This window comes from Glandiceps talaboti, chromosome 2 (assembly GCF_964340395.1).
Source record: "Glandiceps talaboti chromosome 2, keGlaTala1.1, whole genome shotgun sequence".
Lineage (NCBI taxonomy): Eukaryota > Metazoa > Hemichordata > Enteropneusta > Spengelidae > Glandiceps > Glandiceps talaboti.
Genome location: NC_135550.1, coordinates 11,827,357 through 11,843,142, shown reverse-complemented (window position 1 = coordinate 11,843,142; position 15,786 = coordinate 11,827,357). Strand labels below are relative to the sequence as shown.

At 35.0% G+C, this 15,786-nt stretch overlaps 1 protein-coding gene across 1 annotated transcript; it reads right to left on the bottom strand.

The window, feature by feature from the left end:
- Window positions 1-747: 747 nt before the first annotated feature.
- On the bottom strand, window positions 748-15,729 carry LOC144451589 (vitamin D3 receptor B-like). Its single transcript, XM_078142480.1, has 5 exons — window positions 15,625-15,729; window positions 8,662-8,903; window positions 7,489-7,736; window positions 5,231-5,945; window positions 748-2,962 (listed from the first exon to the last, which is right to left on the bottom strand). Exons 2-5 carry the CDS (start codon window positions 8,894-8,896, stop codon window positions 2,727-2,729), a joined length of 1,434 nt encoding a protein of 477 aa, XP_077998606.1. The 5' UTR covers window positions 8,897-8,903; window positions 15,625-15,729; the 3' UTR covers window positions 748-2,726.
- Window positions 15,730-15,786: the final 57 nt, after the last annotated feature.

Here is a 15,786-nt window from a genome sequence, read left to right as displayed (position 1 = left end):
GTGTATACACACACCCAAATCCTTCATATTAAATCAAACTCTCTCAAAGTGTGCATGTGTAGGTGCAGAACTAGTTGAACTTGACATTACTTCTAGATAGGTGTTTGTGTAGTTTGTGCATGTATACCTTATCATAGTGTTCGTAGATGCATGCATGTGTGTGTGTGTGTGTGTGTGGGGGGGGGGGGGTAGGTAGGTAGGTAGATAGGTCACACGGAGCTCAGGCTCAGTTTTGTTTACAAATACAAACAAGTAAACAAAAAAAAAAACCAAAAAAACAAGTAAACAAAAAAAAACAAAAAAATAAATGAGTAGATAAATGAATAAACAAACAAACAAACAAGCAAAACAAATACTGACACCCCCCCCCCCCCCCCCCATCCCAATAAAATAGTCACCATCATAGATACCCCTTGGGTATCTCCATTGTGAGTACCGGTATTTGGGGGTAGTATTTGTTTGTATGTTGTTGTTGTTTATTCATGTATCTACTCATTTATGGGTTTATTTATGTTTTTGTTTCTTTGTTTACTTGCTTATTCATTTGTTTGTTTACTTGTTTGTTTGTATATGTAAAAAAAAAATCACTGAGCCTGAGCTCCCTGTGGGTAGGTAGGTAGGTAGGTAGGTTAGTATGTATGTCTATGTGTGTGTGTGTGTGTGTGTGTGTGTGTGTGTGTGTGTGTGTGTGTGTGTGTGTGTGTGTGTGTGTGTGTGTGTGTGTGTGTTTATAAGAGCATGTATGAATATGTTTACATCTATGTATGTATGTATGCTTGTATATATAAGTGTGTGAGTGATTTGGAGCAGACACGTTGTAAAGTTATATCATCGGCATTACACTTTAGTATATATGGATGGCCTCTTGATTTACATTACTTTAGACAAATGTAGTCAGCTGCATATTAAAAAAAAACCTATAAATTCAGCATCACTGTGGTAGGAGTCTTAAAATAAATTGCACTAGGTGAATAGCATTTGTTCACACTCCATTCCATTTGACTGTTTTTTGAATGTAATAACACTTAATACTCGAAGACTACTGATTCATAATCAGTATTTTGCACATTCATGTATTTTCCAATCTCATTACGCTGATTCTTGTACCACAACCAAGGGTTCTTTATTACTTGAATGGGTCAGCCATCACAGACCATGTCACACAAAACAATCACGTCATCAATTGGAACTCTGCAAATATCATCGTAAGAGAACGGAACAGGTTATCCTGACAAATCAGAGAATCTCTCCACATCAGAAGACAAGCGGGGGCAGCACCATGAACAACGACAAGGGGGCATATAAACTACAATCATCTTTACAATCACATCATCACCACTATGCCACCCAGCGGTAAAGCCAGCAAACAGACAGTTTGGCAAAGCCTGTTGACCTGAAAAGGTGAAACATTACTCACAAGTAATAAGAACCCCTGGTCATGGTAAAGGAACGTATTATTGAATACTATGTTTTACCAACCTGAAGAACGAGTTTAAGGATATCACCAATAGCATTTGACATGAACAGTGCAACTGTAATAAATTCATTTTTCTACACAAAATGGCTACCATTTTGGTACTCCACATAAAATCCAATGTATGTGTAACATTTGTGTAAAAAAAATTAAGACATGATCTTCGATTTCTATAAAAAGAAAAACATAACCTGTCTAAGATAAAACATAAATTCCAGCTGAAATTGTCACAAAATGACTAAAATCATAAGGAACAAATTTGAAATTGAAGATAAAATTTGTCATGGGAGATATCATAGCTTGTACTATTAGAAATATTCTTTTGTTTTGGAGCACACGTTTGGAAGGTAGTGGCCAACAAAGAATTTAAGCAAAAATCGTAGGTGAATTTTACCAATTTGATCCTATGAACCTCAAAAATGTCATCTAAACAAATTCAATTTCAGTAGATACAGTATCCTCTTTATGACGTTACATCTATACATTTATTGTGTAAGTTTATGGAATTCTAACTTTGAAAAATTAGAACCACAGCAGAAAATATGTACAGTATATTATTACTGACTATTTGAAGGTAGAATGAATGCATTTGGAGAGCCAATTTGCTTGAAAATTGAAGTTATTCCAACCCCTAAAAACTTTGACATAGGAAAGAGCTTGTTCCTGACACTTTTAAAATAATACAAGAAATGTAAGGGTCCTCCATCTTGTTTTCTAGGAAATCTTCAATAGTTTATTTTTCCAGGAATTAACATAGTCTTTAGCAGCCATTTTGGATTCTAATTTGCTTAATTTGAATATCATGTTGACCCCCCTTTTTCAAAAAATTTACATGGTGACCCAAGATTATAACTGAAAATGTGCTTGTCTGTTCTTGAAAAAAACTAACGGTGAAAGGTTAAAGACTTTATTTTCTGCAGTACATACTATGTTGTCATTTTGACCTCTATTGCATAAATTTGCATGGTGACCCCAGATTTTTTTTGTTTATTTTCGCTGGAAATAAGAGTTTTCTTGAACAAAGAGGAAAAGGTAATAAAAGAGTTTATTTCTGAGGCGCATAATTTGTTAAAAGTGGTTGACCATAATCCTGCAATGGTAGTACTAATTCATATTCTGATGCCAATAATATCTAAAATAAAACAAGTACTGTACACATCAAGCAGGATACATCTAGCAATTTTGCGAGTTCTTTTCTTTTTTATCTATTTTCAAATTTATGTATATGCGGCAATGTTTTTTTTTTCCTATTTCAGAGTCCAAATAACTCTTGTACTAATGGCGTGAATTCTTGCTCTTGAAGTTTCATGTCCATAAGATCCTTTGAATGCACGGCGTCTATGTCACGTAACGTAACCATTTTCAACATCAGCTTGGCAAAAATGACTGGGTCCTCTGGATGATTTTTCTTTGTACATGCCTGCAATGTTAGTATGAGGGGAAACTGGAGCTGTTCCACTAGTTCGGCATTCTTTAGATCTGGGCGATCTGAAAGCAAGAAGATTTAAAAGACGTTGAAACATGTTTCAATGGTTTCTTTTTTTTTTTAAAAGAAAAGACAAGGGCATTTTAAAGTTGTCAAATGGATTGAGAATGAGGTATATACTTAGGATTTTTAATTCATAAAACACCTTTACTATGCTTTCTATTTGAAAAAAATATTGTGAAATAACATATACCAAGTCCTTGTTTGTAGCTCAATAAATTGCAAAAACATTAAAAAAATGTGTGAAATGTTTGTTCTTGTATGTACAATAAAAAACTTTTACAGTTTTTTGCAGCTTTTTGTAATTTATTGAGTTATGAACACATAATTGGAATATGTTGTTTCACATTATTTGCTCATGTAGAAAAACTTAGTATAAAAAGTAAAGTCAATTAAAAATCCAAATAAATACCTAATTCTCATCCATTTGGGAAATTTAAGATTAAGCCAAGGGTTGTACATTAATTTGCTGCTCTGGTGATATATTTACAAGTCTTTATGAAACTTGCATCCCCTCCCCCTTAAGCAACTAATGGATGAAATGAGATTTTTTCAAATGTTGATCACCAAGGTCAAGGTCAAGGTCAAACACACTATGGGACTTGTCAGTCCAACAACATAATTACATGTACAAGCAATAGGTATGTAAATTGTTTAGGTTTGGAAATCTAAGCTACATGTAAGGGGACACTAATACATCTGATGAAGATATGTCGGCGTCCCCACGGTGTATATTTCCAGACTTAAAAAATGTCTTGACATCACTCTTTAGAAGTAATGTAATAAGAATGAATGTGATATGAAATGGAACCAGGCAAAAAACACAACGGTTCAAAGTCATGTCATTCTAGAAATAAATCGTTCTTCCACCACAATCAAAAGCACAATGACACCCCCTCCACTAAACACTTTAAACACAGAATGACACCCTCCCCCCCACCCCCCCTTCCAATTTCATTTCCCCCTAGTAAAAGAAACTGACTGGTCACTAAATAGTGTTTTACAAGTTTTGAAAGAAATTTGCCAAACTGCTGCTACATGTATGCACTTTTTATATAACAAACCAGTGGGTGGAGGGTCTATGAACAAACTATTACAATGCTAATATCAGAAAGACAAAACATTTTATAGTTTGGCCACTTGGAGTGCTCTTTGGGAGCAGTTTTTGGACCAGAACTGAGGGCCATGATATTTTTGAGAAGCCCTTTGAAAATCACAATTTCTCAGTGTTTCACAGCAAAAAGTTGTTGGCATTCTCAACAAGTCAAAAAAAAACTTCTGTTAAACCTTGTTTCATATCAAATCATTTTCAAGACATGAATCATTTCAGTGATATTATGTTGACTGCTGTACTGCCAAGTGATTTTTTGCCTTCAATTGTCATTGTGGTTTTTAAGTCCTCATTTTTCCTCATCTAGGACACTCTCCTCTGACTTTTCTTTTGAAAATGACTACGAGGTCATAGCCTAGAGACTAATCATTGGCTTTCAAATCTTGTGATCATTTCCAATGTCTATTAGAACACCTTATTGTACCACAACTTGCTGCGCTTAATTCAAATTACCACCAAGAGCTGCATAAATTGGTGCATTAACATAAACCGAAGACATTACACCACGTCCACATGAGACTGGCGGCATTCACACGAAAAGGTGGGGCTTTGGTCACCCATAGACTTTATTTGCATATCAGGAGCGTGTTTCGAGAGCAACCGTGAAAACGAAATAGCCAATTACAAAGGTCTGTCAATGTGTGATGGATTAATACTACTGACAGGTACTGATGTTAACTTTATCAGCATGATGTCCAGCTAGATTTGTGTTACAATATGGCATTCCACTAGATGTTGGAAATGATCGCCAGATTTGAAAGCCAACAACTAGCCTCTAGGCTAACAAGGTGGACCGTGGCAAACCAGAATATGGCACGTTTAGTCTACAATATATGGTCACTCCTGGTATTACTTTTACTTTTTGAAAACAACTACGAGGTGATAGCCTAGAGACTGGTCATTGGCTTTTAAATCTGGCGATCATTTCCAATGTTTATTGGAACACTGGCTAGACTAACTTTATTCAAGAGGCATTTAAGCTTTGCAAAATCACTTTGTATGTACAAATGAGCCATTTATGTCATTTTGTATATTTGATGTCTTATAAGTGGATGTGGCTTTTTCTTTGCACTGTATTATGCCTTGTACTTGTTGAAAAGCCCACATAGGACATGGTCATAAAACAACAACAACAACAACAACAACAACAACAACTAACCTGATTGTAGAATAATTGCTGCTTGAAGTAGGGCGTACTCCTCCATTTCAAGATTCAAGTATTTCATTTCTCGCATGAACTTGAAGAAGGGTTCAGTGAATGTCTTGTAACCAAGTTGAAATATCAAGTTCAACCCATATTCTCCTTCATTGATGTCACTGACCAAGAGATTCTTCTCCGGATCAAACCGTTCAGTGCAACGTATGATAATTGTCTCCATAATAGCTGCTCTGATCAGTGCAGCTTGGTCATCACACGTCAGCTGTGAGAATCCTGGGATACTCTTAGCAAAGAAAATAATTTGTTTTACAGTCACAGCAAACAGGTCCATGGCATGTGTCACCAAGTCCTTGCAGATCTCAAGCTTTGGCTGGGAAGTACCAGTGTGTGCAAAAAGCACTTCCCTGTTTGAATCATACACCAGGGTAGTTGGGATTTCTCCAATCCCTTCTTCTTCATCTGAGTCACTTTTCTTACATGTCTCTTTCTCTTTGAGCTCAGCTTCTATCCGGGTTTCAGGCTCTTCCTCGTGTTTGCATTTTTTCGGCCTTCCCTGTTTAGTAACTGTAGCTGGTCGTTTTGTTGTCACTTCGGTCTTGGTTTCAATTTCTTTCCCATTTCTCTTATTTGATCTCTTGCTGTCTCCTTTGTTCCTAGACAGCTTGCCGACTGTAAACTTTTCCATGGTTTGTTGTAAAGGAGGACTCAATTGAGGCTGGAGAAGAGAAAGGAACGGGTGAAATATACAAAGTTTAAGAGGCTGCAGCATTTTATGAATGGAAGTACTGCGGATGCATTTTAAACAACAATGTTTTTCAAAGAAACACAGAATAAAAATCAATAATCTTGTTGTGTTTCCATGTGTTTACACAATAGGTAGACAAACCTTTTTGACCAATTTACATGGAAACACCAAAGACCTAACAAATTGAAAATTCGCAAACATAAGAAAACAGTTAAGCGCAGGTCATTAATGGGGTCATTCCTGAGGTCACACATGTGCATTTCCAAATTGTTCTGTTTTCAGCTGTCACACAACTCTGTTTTCAAATCTCTTTGGTGTTTTTTTTTCATGTTTACATCAAGTCATATTTTCAAATGAAAATGGATCATTTTGAAAATGATCCGCTTTCGGCGGTATTTTCAAATCATTGCATTTTCATGAGTGGTTTTGGTATATATCCATGTTAACAGCGGTTACAAACAATAAACTACATGTAGTTTCACTTTCATTTGAAACTGGCATAGAATAAAACAAGACTTAAGACTAGTAGTACATTTAGTAATATCTTTTAGACAGTACAAATCTACATATTAATTACTGTTCACATGATGTCACAGTGACATCTATACAGCTTCTTGTGCTTTCTAGTACAAATATATATACCCCTAGTAACCCTATTCCAACAAATTGTATAGTAATACATGTACTTTAAAATAGGTTGCAAAATATTTACAAAAAAAAAATATACTGTATGGATTATGCTCACTTTTAGAATAGGTGGGGTTGGTAGATTTTTTATTTAATTTTATTATATTTTTTTTCATATGCGAGTGTCTACATGTAGTTCAGGTAGTTATGTTTTCTGTTGTTTTCCATATGGTCTCTGTGTTATTGGTTTCTTCCCATCAGATGTACAGCCATTACAGATTGGAAGAACAGTCACTGTGTTATATTGTCTTCTTAAGTTGCTGTCACTTTCTGCATCCACTATAGTCTATTTCTGGCGAGGCTTGACAATTTTTCACAATTTTATTATTTTTTTCTTGTCAAAAAAAAGTTTAGGATCAGCAGTGAAAAAGAAGGTAGGGTCGGGTAACTGGAACCACACAGTTTTTTTTATTAGGCCTCTTGTCTCTCATGTTATTTAACCTTGGTTAATAACCAAAATATTTTTAAATTATGCCAAAGGGGAATCAGTGTCACAAGTAAATTCTAAAGTTACAACAAGTAATCATAGAACAATCAACAGACTATGGCGGTCCAATAAAACTTCCTTGGACTGTAGAAAACTCTACTTATGGCTAGTTCTTTGTAAACTTGTTTGGACCGTACAAAACGCTACTTACGGCTAGTTCTTTGTAAACTTGTTTGGACCATACAAAACGCTACTTAAGGCTAGTTCTTTGTAAACTTGTTTGGACCGTACAAAACTCTACTTACGGCTAGTTCTTTGTAAACTTGTTTGGACCGTACAAAACGCTACTTACGGCTAGTTCTTTGTAAACTTGTTTGGACCGTACAAAATGCTACTTACGGCTAGTTCTTTGTAAACTTGTTTGGACTGTACAAAGCTCTTTTCCAATAAGCGTATAAGTTGTACTTGGTCAGTATTAACCTTTGTATCTGACGTAGCAATTGTAGTAATCATTGGTGGTGGTTCTGGTGGTGATGACTCCTCAGATACAGGTCCAGGTGTTGGTGGCTCAATAACGTGAGACATCTTCTTCTTTTTTCTTCTAACCAGTGGTTTTCTTTTCCTCAAACGCATATCATCCCAAACCTCTGTTTGGTGGAAGAGCACAAAAAGCATATTGTAATTGATTGAGAGTAACGTTACCCAGGGATGGTTGTATGGTGACGATAGTAATATTTAGTGCTCATCATACAAGTTCATGTATATTTAAATATTTTGAAGGAAGTGAACACACAGCCATTATTCATGTTTTAAATTTGTGTGTGCCAAGGCAAAGGTGATGCTTTGGTATGGGATGGCACTCTTGGTAATTAGGTGTTGCTTGCTTTAATGATTGATAATGTTTGACCGTGAGGCTGCATTCTTTAAGTGGAGCTGTTACTACAAGATAAAACTTAACCATCTACCGACATAAAAAAAATAAGAGTATATAATTTGAGAGTAGCCATTTGTAAGATATACATGATGTAAGATATGTAAGATGTACTAGTAGCGGATGCAACTCTCAATCCTCATGGAGAATGACAGGGCTCGAAAATTAACAGTACTCCATGCCCACAGACTACCAATTCTGGTAATAGGGCTACCATAGTTTGCAGATGGTAGCCCAACTCAGGCTACCACTGATTATGTGATGAGGATGGAAAATTTACGGACATGAAAGTACATTTTGTAGGTTATAATACACATATTTCCAATAGAGGAAATCTGTTTTCATTTCAGGAATATGGGACTACAGGTCACAATCTTTGGGCTACCAATTTCTGAAACTGGTAGCCCACTAGGACTGCCGAAGAAAAAAGTTACAATTACGAAAAAAAGTTACAATTAGAATAAAAGTTCCAAAAGTTGTAATTTTGAGCCCTGACTGATGATGTGTGTACTCCATTGGTATTCAACACTTACTGTTCTATAAAATCAACACCTTTCTTCATTCTGCATGTACAACGTACGATAACTAACATTTACTGTAAAACGTATATAATTTTACAATATGTATATACTGAGACTTACTTTCCACACTCATTCCTAAATAAATACATTTCTTCATTCGACATGCCGGACAGTGGCGTCGTGTGTACAAGTCCATCTCACAGTTGCCATTTTCCACACAGGTAAACGATGCTTTACTTTTGACACTTCTCAAGAAGAAGGACTTGCAGCCTTCACAAGATAACACGTTGTAATGCACTCCATTGGCATTGTCTCCACAGATTAGACATAAGCCTTTCTCACTGGGTGATGACATGGTTTTCCTACAGATTGATAAAAAAAAATTAGTATTGACCACTGATGAAATTATTAAAGGGGCACATTTGTATGTCATTGCACTAGATAAAGACATTTTCGTAGACTTGGAGTTTGGAAGAGATATGATTCATTTCATGATTTTAGACCTCACACTTCCATTACATGCAATTGCTGAGAAAACATCACGTTGAAACTTGTTCCTAATTCATTGTTTAGTGTAGCTGTAAGCCCCTATCACAGACACGAAATGCCTCATGGGAGTCAGTAGCTATGCATAATGTAATAGCAGAACATAGGTATTCATAACTGGTTATTTGAAAGTACTCAACACTTAGGAGTCATGAATATTTATGTTTTTATGTACCATTCAACCAACTTTGATAATGTCACCACACAAAATGACTTTATCAGCTAACGCAAAATTATCACATGACCAACAACATATTAGCAATTACACGTGTACGTTTATCTTGTAGACATAATTTCAGTTACTATGTCAACGAAGGATTTGAGATGGTGCCAATGGATTTCGATTGTAAAAGATTAACCAATAAATCTACACTTGATGTCATCGGATCAGCCATTTGGTAAAACACATATTTGGGTGCAGTGCTGTAAATACGATAAATTTTGGCAAATCAGCTTAATTCCCTATTTTTACCCATTTTCATTGCTGAAACCCGTCCTCTTACAACAATGTTACCTCAAAGACAACACTGCCTGCCCTGAATATTGTCCTTTTTTGATGAATCAGCAGAAAAAACAGTCTCTGGATTGTGAGAATACTTTTTTGTTTTTTTACCAAGGTAACCATCAAATTCATTTCTGATAATGTTATCAATCCCACGCTGTGACAAACATACGGATACATGTAGTCAATGTGTCCTTCTTTGATTATTTATTTACTGTATATTGTAAACCTATATATTTTAGCAACTGGAAAATTTTGCGATTTTACAGTCTTCAGCTAGTTCTCAAAGACTAATTTTTAGTATTAATCACCAAACTGGTACATTGTGTTCATGTACAAGAAGGCATTTTACACATACTTATTTCTGCGTTTTTATTTTCCAACGAAACAAACGAAAATAACTCTTTTAAGTTTTTGCAAAATTTCCACCTTTACAGTGCAGTATATTGCTGTTAATTTCTAGAATTCTGAATAAACATCATCAGTTAATATACCCGCTTTGTGAAAAAGCCAATTTTACGTTGCTTAGCAACAGAGCTAACTAACGTGTGCTTCACCTTAGGGAAAAGGGTTTTGGTCACATGCCTATAATTACACCTTTACGCAATATCTGTTATTGTGGTATGAAACCATTAAATCCAGTTAGTCTGTTTCTAATTGGATTTACTGCTTGGGGAGGACACACGCATATATTCACATTTTCACTCATTGTTGGTTACCATGGTAACTGGTGATACCCTTTTGGGATGATATCACTGAATCCATCACTTGGACGAACCTAGGGATTGTAGCATTCTAGTCTGTAGTCGTTAATTTCACACTTTCATTCATTTTTACAAAAAAAAATATATGGCTATCTCTAAGAGACACAGCCAATCCGAGTATGGATAATTTTGACATCACATGCAAAATATAATAATTATAAAATACAATATAATAATAAAATATAACATATTATTTGTATAAAATAATCCATGAAATATCAAGAATGATAAATTGTTCTAAACAATGATGAGAAAAATAGCAGGGATGAAGAGTAAATAGCTATAACAAATATGCTGATATCTATTTATCCTTCTTCTATCCAACTAGTAATTACTTGTATACCCTCTTTGGAGAAACTGATTTTGACCAAAATCACACTTTTTACCCGATTTCCACACCATATTCTTGCAAGCCAGAGCATATTTTTTTCAACAGAAAAATTAAGAATGAAAAGATCTGTACAGGTGTGTCTGTAAATGCTTCCATAATGACACAGTGATTTGTGAGGATGCCACACCAACAATCCTATGACCTTTTACCTTAAAAGTGAGTTTTATGTGACACATTCGTAGGAATATCCTATGATATACTGAGTCACTACATGGGATAATAATTTACCACTACCAACCAAATATGGATAAATTTGTACAATTATTGAACACAAATAAGACAGAAATTACCCGTAATGTCAGTAAATTTCTATTTTATGCTTCAAATTACGCAATGATGCTCACTCTGTAACATAACACACCTTTGACTGTAAATGTATTTTTCTGTTCTGACTTATAAAGGCACATAGGGCCGGTGGCCTATAGTGCAAAATAGAGATTATTATTATAATAATTTATATACAGTACTTTTGTTTAATTGACCAAAAATCACATATCAAACTTAACTCACATACCAGAGATTGCATCATCTTGACTTTATCACTTATACTTTTTACCAAGATACAGAGAGGAACATCCTTATTTAGTATTACTACATGATACAGCAGCCCAAACAGGTTTGAACTTTAAGCTTTCAGACCACATCCCACATTTGTAACCTACTTTGCTTATCAACTACAATGGGGTCACCTTGTCCTCAATCATCCTTTATCTACACATGGATGTCTCTCACTAATACTATCTATCATCTACACATATCCTGAAACATCACCTTAATATTTCAGACCAATATTCATAAAGTACCTTTTTAGTAAAGCCTTTGGGCCAAAAATACATTTTTTTTTCAGACTAAATCATTAATGGTGTGACCACTTTGCTTTGAGCAATTTGTAAACTAAACACCCATAGCAACAATAGGATCCCATGGCAATCAATCCACTTAGCAATTTCCTATTTCAACATTAAATAAATACACACATATGATGGACACTGACAGAAAGGCACTTTTTAATGCCTATAGCAGCTGCAGTACTGATGATTTAGTTCAGGAGGGTTAGAAATTACAACAGAATGTACATTAGACCTAAAGATATGACCTTGATGACAAATGTCAAAGTCAAGTTCAACAACTTCCCTTTTAAACATAAATTTCCATTACTTGAAATTAACTTTTATTTTAGGTTTAATGGTATGTTTTACAAAGTATAACTAAATATACAGAAATACATTAATTCAACTTTATGGAATTTAGGGTCAAAAGATTATCTTCAACTTAAAGGTTAACGTAAGTTTACACTTAAGGTACCGGTAATACCAAAATAAACCTGAAGATAACAAGATCAAATCAGTCCATGGAACTAGATCCCAACCTAGATACTAGAATACCAGTACATGTACCTGTACTACACTGGGCATTCCTCTCATATTCTAACTTATCAACAATGAAATGGCCACAAGTACATGAATGACAAAATCGCAACACTAGAAGCCATATCTTATTTGAACCGAGCTTAAAGAATCAGCATGCCTACGGTAGGGAACGGCTTGCATACACACAACACAAAAACTGTGACTTACATGTACTGTAGTAAAACCGCAATTAACACAACTGCTGAGAAGCTAAAAATATACCCTACCACAAGTTATTAGCTGGAACGATACTTTGATATCGAATAGTACTGTACTTCATATGAGGTGATCATCTACACTTAGCTACTACAGTACTATTAATATTTAGCGGCTAACAGATTTAGGATGATATCGCCCTTGTCAAATGTTAGATCCTGTGAAAGATACTGGGATCTAAATGTATGTACTGCCACCTCCTCTATGTGTGTTGTATCTGAACCTACCAGTAACCTGTCAACATTTGTACACATGTATATGTTCACTTTGACTATGAGAAGTCAGCAAAACCAAGTCACTAAATTAAATTTCATACATATCAAATCAATTACGCTTTGTAAGAAACATAGAAGGATATAAATAAGCACCCCTGATGAGGTGACACAGATTAGTGTGATTAGAATTGTAAATAAATATCTGAAGTTTTTGAAGTAATTGCACATGAACATGCTCATTTTCAAGGCCCTTAATGTGACATACATGTATTTGGGTTTTCGATGAAATACTAATACAAATAACAAGATTGATATGCAATCACCATGCTAATGAATCTGGGTAAGCTCTTCTCTTTTTTTTTAGGTGTATATAATATATACAACTACGTCACCAAGAGACTTGGCTATCTGGATTGAAATATGTCATTTGCCAGAACAAGCCAGTATGAGTACGTCAAGTCAGACAGCCAAGTCTCTTACAAAGATAATGCCCTGCATATTATCAACAACTTTAATAAAATCTTCAGCTAAGAATGAGAGTTTATAAAGTTGTCCAAGTATATGTTAATTTTGTTTCAAGGATACCTCTAACTTATATTTGGAATGTGTATCTAATCTATCAAACATGTCTTATGAATGAACATGATTGCATATCTAGAAAAGGGGGGTGTTGTAATTGGACTTGATTTTGTGATTTGGACAAGTACATGGGGTTGATTATTAATGGAAGTGATGTTGTCATCAATCAAAAGAGGTGTGAATGAATGTGATTTTGTCATTTAGAAAGAAGGAGGAGGGTTATCATGGAAGTGATTTGTCAAGGGGTGTTGTGAATGAATGTCATTTTGTCATCTAGAAAGATATGACAGGTATTATGGAAAGGGGTGTTATGAATGGATATGATTTTGTTATGTTGAAATGTGTAAAGTGATTTTGTGAACTGGTGTGATTTCAGAAAACCCTGAGTCCTAACAGAATATGTAATATAACCCCGAGTACCATAGCAGTTCAAACACATGTGGTTATTAATGGGACTGAGATAATAAGTGTGAGAATTAGATCATGGTGTGACTGTTTCTGTAAACTAACCAGTGAAGATATATAACTTGACATTAACACGTACAACTGTATCCAGGGCACAGACATTGTTACAAGTACCTACATATACCTACCATATAATGTGCGTGTATATGCCACATGGAAAACAAAATTTCCTGACCAAGAGAGGAATAGAACAGAGCAGAACTGAATATTTACAAGGTGAAATATCCTATATCATGGTACAAACACATCCAAGCTGCTACTATGACTGCTATATAGCAATTTGTATACTTCATTGGAGCAAAGGTCATACATATCACCTCATTGCTAGTTAGAGATAAAGTTTGTTAAAATTTACACAAATTGAGCATACTGAGGTATTACTATTTCTCTTAGCATATATTCAATAAAGATAGTAGTATGAATTATATCCTGACAGAAAACTGCATCAGACATGAAACATTCATTTAGAATTGAAGAAAACATACATGATATTTTACTGTATTTGTTACTCACAGTGTCAACACCTGGTTTACGATTTTGCATCTAAATACTATTTGACAAATAGGGAGCAAAGTATACATGCTCAGTAAGAGTTCCAAAGTTGGCATTCTTTCCAAGTGGGAGGCATGTAGATCACATAAACTTTGTACCAACAAAAAATGAGGATTAAGTAAACACCATGTATGTATTACTGGGTTAAAGTATTCATTGATCCTCAAATTCATGGCTACTGTGTAAACTGGAAATTGACCATGTGGCTACAGTAATGTTTCCCTATACATGTATGAGGACACAGCTACTAGTACTAGTACTAGACACAGTGAAGCCCGCAGGTACATTTTTACTGTTTACATAGATACTCTGTTATTCATTAACTAGTGAATACAAATGACAGTTTTCATAAATCAAGGCACTAAATATTAAACTACACTTCACAACTCTAAAACTCTTTTTAATTACAAATTAAAATTGTGCAGTCTTGTTCTGTTTTACTGTCACCATATTGGCTTACCTCTCATGTTTACTATTCCCGCTTACAGACGAAGTAAGTTGGGACTCGATTCTGACATTGAAAGGACATACAAACAATGTCAGAATTGAGTCCCAACTTATTCCCTCTGCAAGTACGACTATGTGATGTATACATGCATATGAAAATCATATGTGGTATTCAAATGTACCACTAAGTTATTTACTAAGTGAACACAATATGTTATGTAAATACATTGGTCATGAAATACATAATTTCATTTTCAATTTGTTATTTTTACACATCATAATATAATAACAATTTCTCACGATAGAAATTTAGAGAATGTAGCAGTTCACATCACATCCTGTGTATGTAATAATAGCCATAAACAATAGACTTATACATCATTCATACATCATCACATGACGATTGTGTCATGTGGGGTTTTTTTCTAAACAAGATGGCAATATTGACATTTATTATGGCAACGATTTCATTAGTTTGCAGACACAAATTAAACCTTGTTGATTTTTTTTGTATTTTATAGTGGACAAATAACACTACAGTATCCTTTGGGCATGTATGTAGTCCAAGATTTTTAATATTTAACTTTTTTTAGTATCAATACCGTGTATCTATTAGTATCACTATCAGTGTCATGTCCCCATTACTGCATGCATTACCCGGTTGTCACGGAAAACACAAATTAATTTTATAAAACTAAATTCTACTATGCGATTTTTAATAGTTGTATCAACATGTTTTCATTGTCGTTTCAACTTTCACTTGAACAGCTACAGGAAAGGGGTATATTTGTCAAACTGACTACATTTGCTACAAGAACCTATGTACTGTCGGGATAAAATGATCGCTTGCGCTGGCATCGTCAGGTGACACATACCTCCTAATATTACGTGGACTGTGTAACACGACAGGAGAAGGTAAGCTTTATTTCGATATTGCACCCAGCTTACCGAAATACGTGCAGTGTATGCTGGCTCATAATATTCTAATAATTCTTACCTATGTCAAAACATCTGATATGAAGGAAAATTCACACCGCAGTCCCAAAAGTAAGTGATAGACCGACACGGTAACCGGAAACGAAAAACGTTGTACCGTACCTAGGGAGCTTCCCACAAGTTCCTTTACCGGAAGTGAGGACCTTGTAACTTACTGATAAAT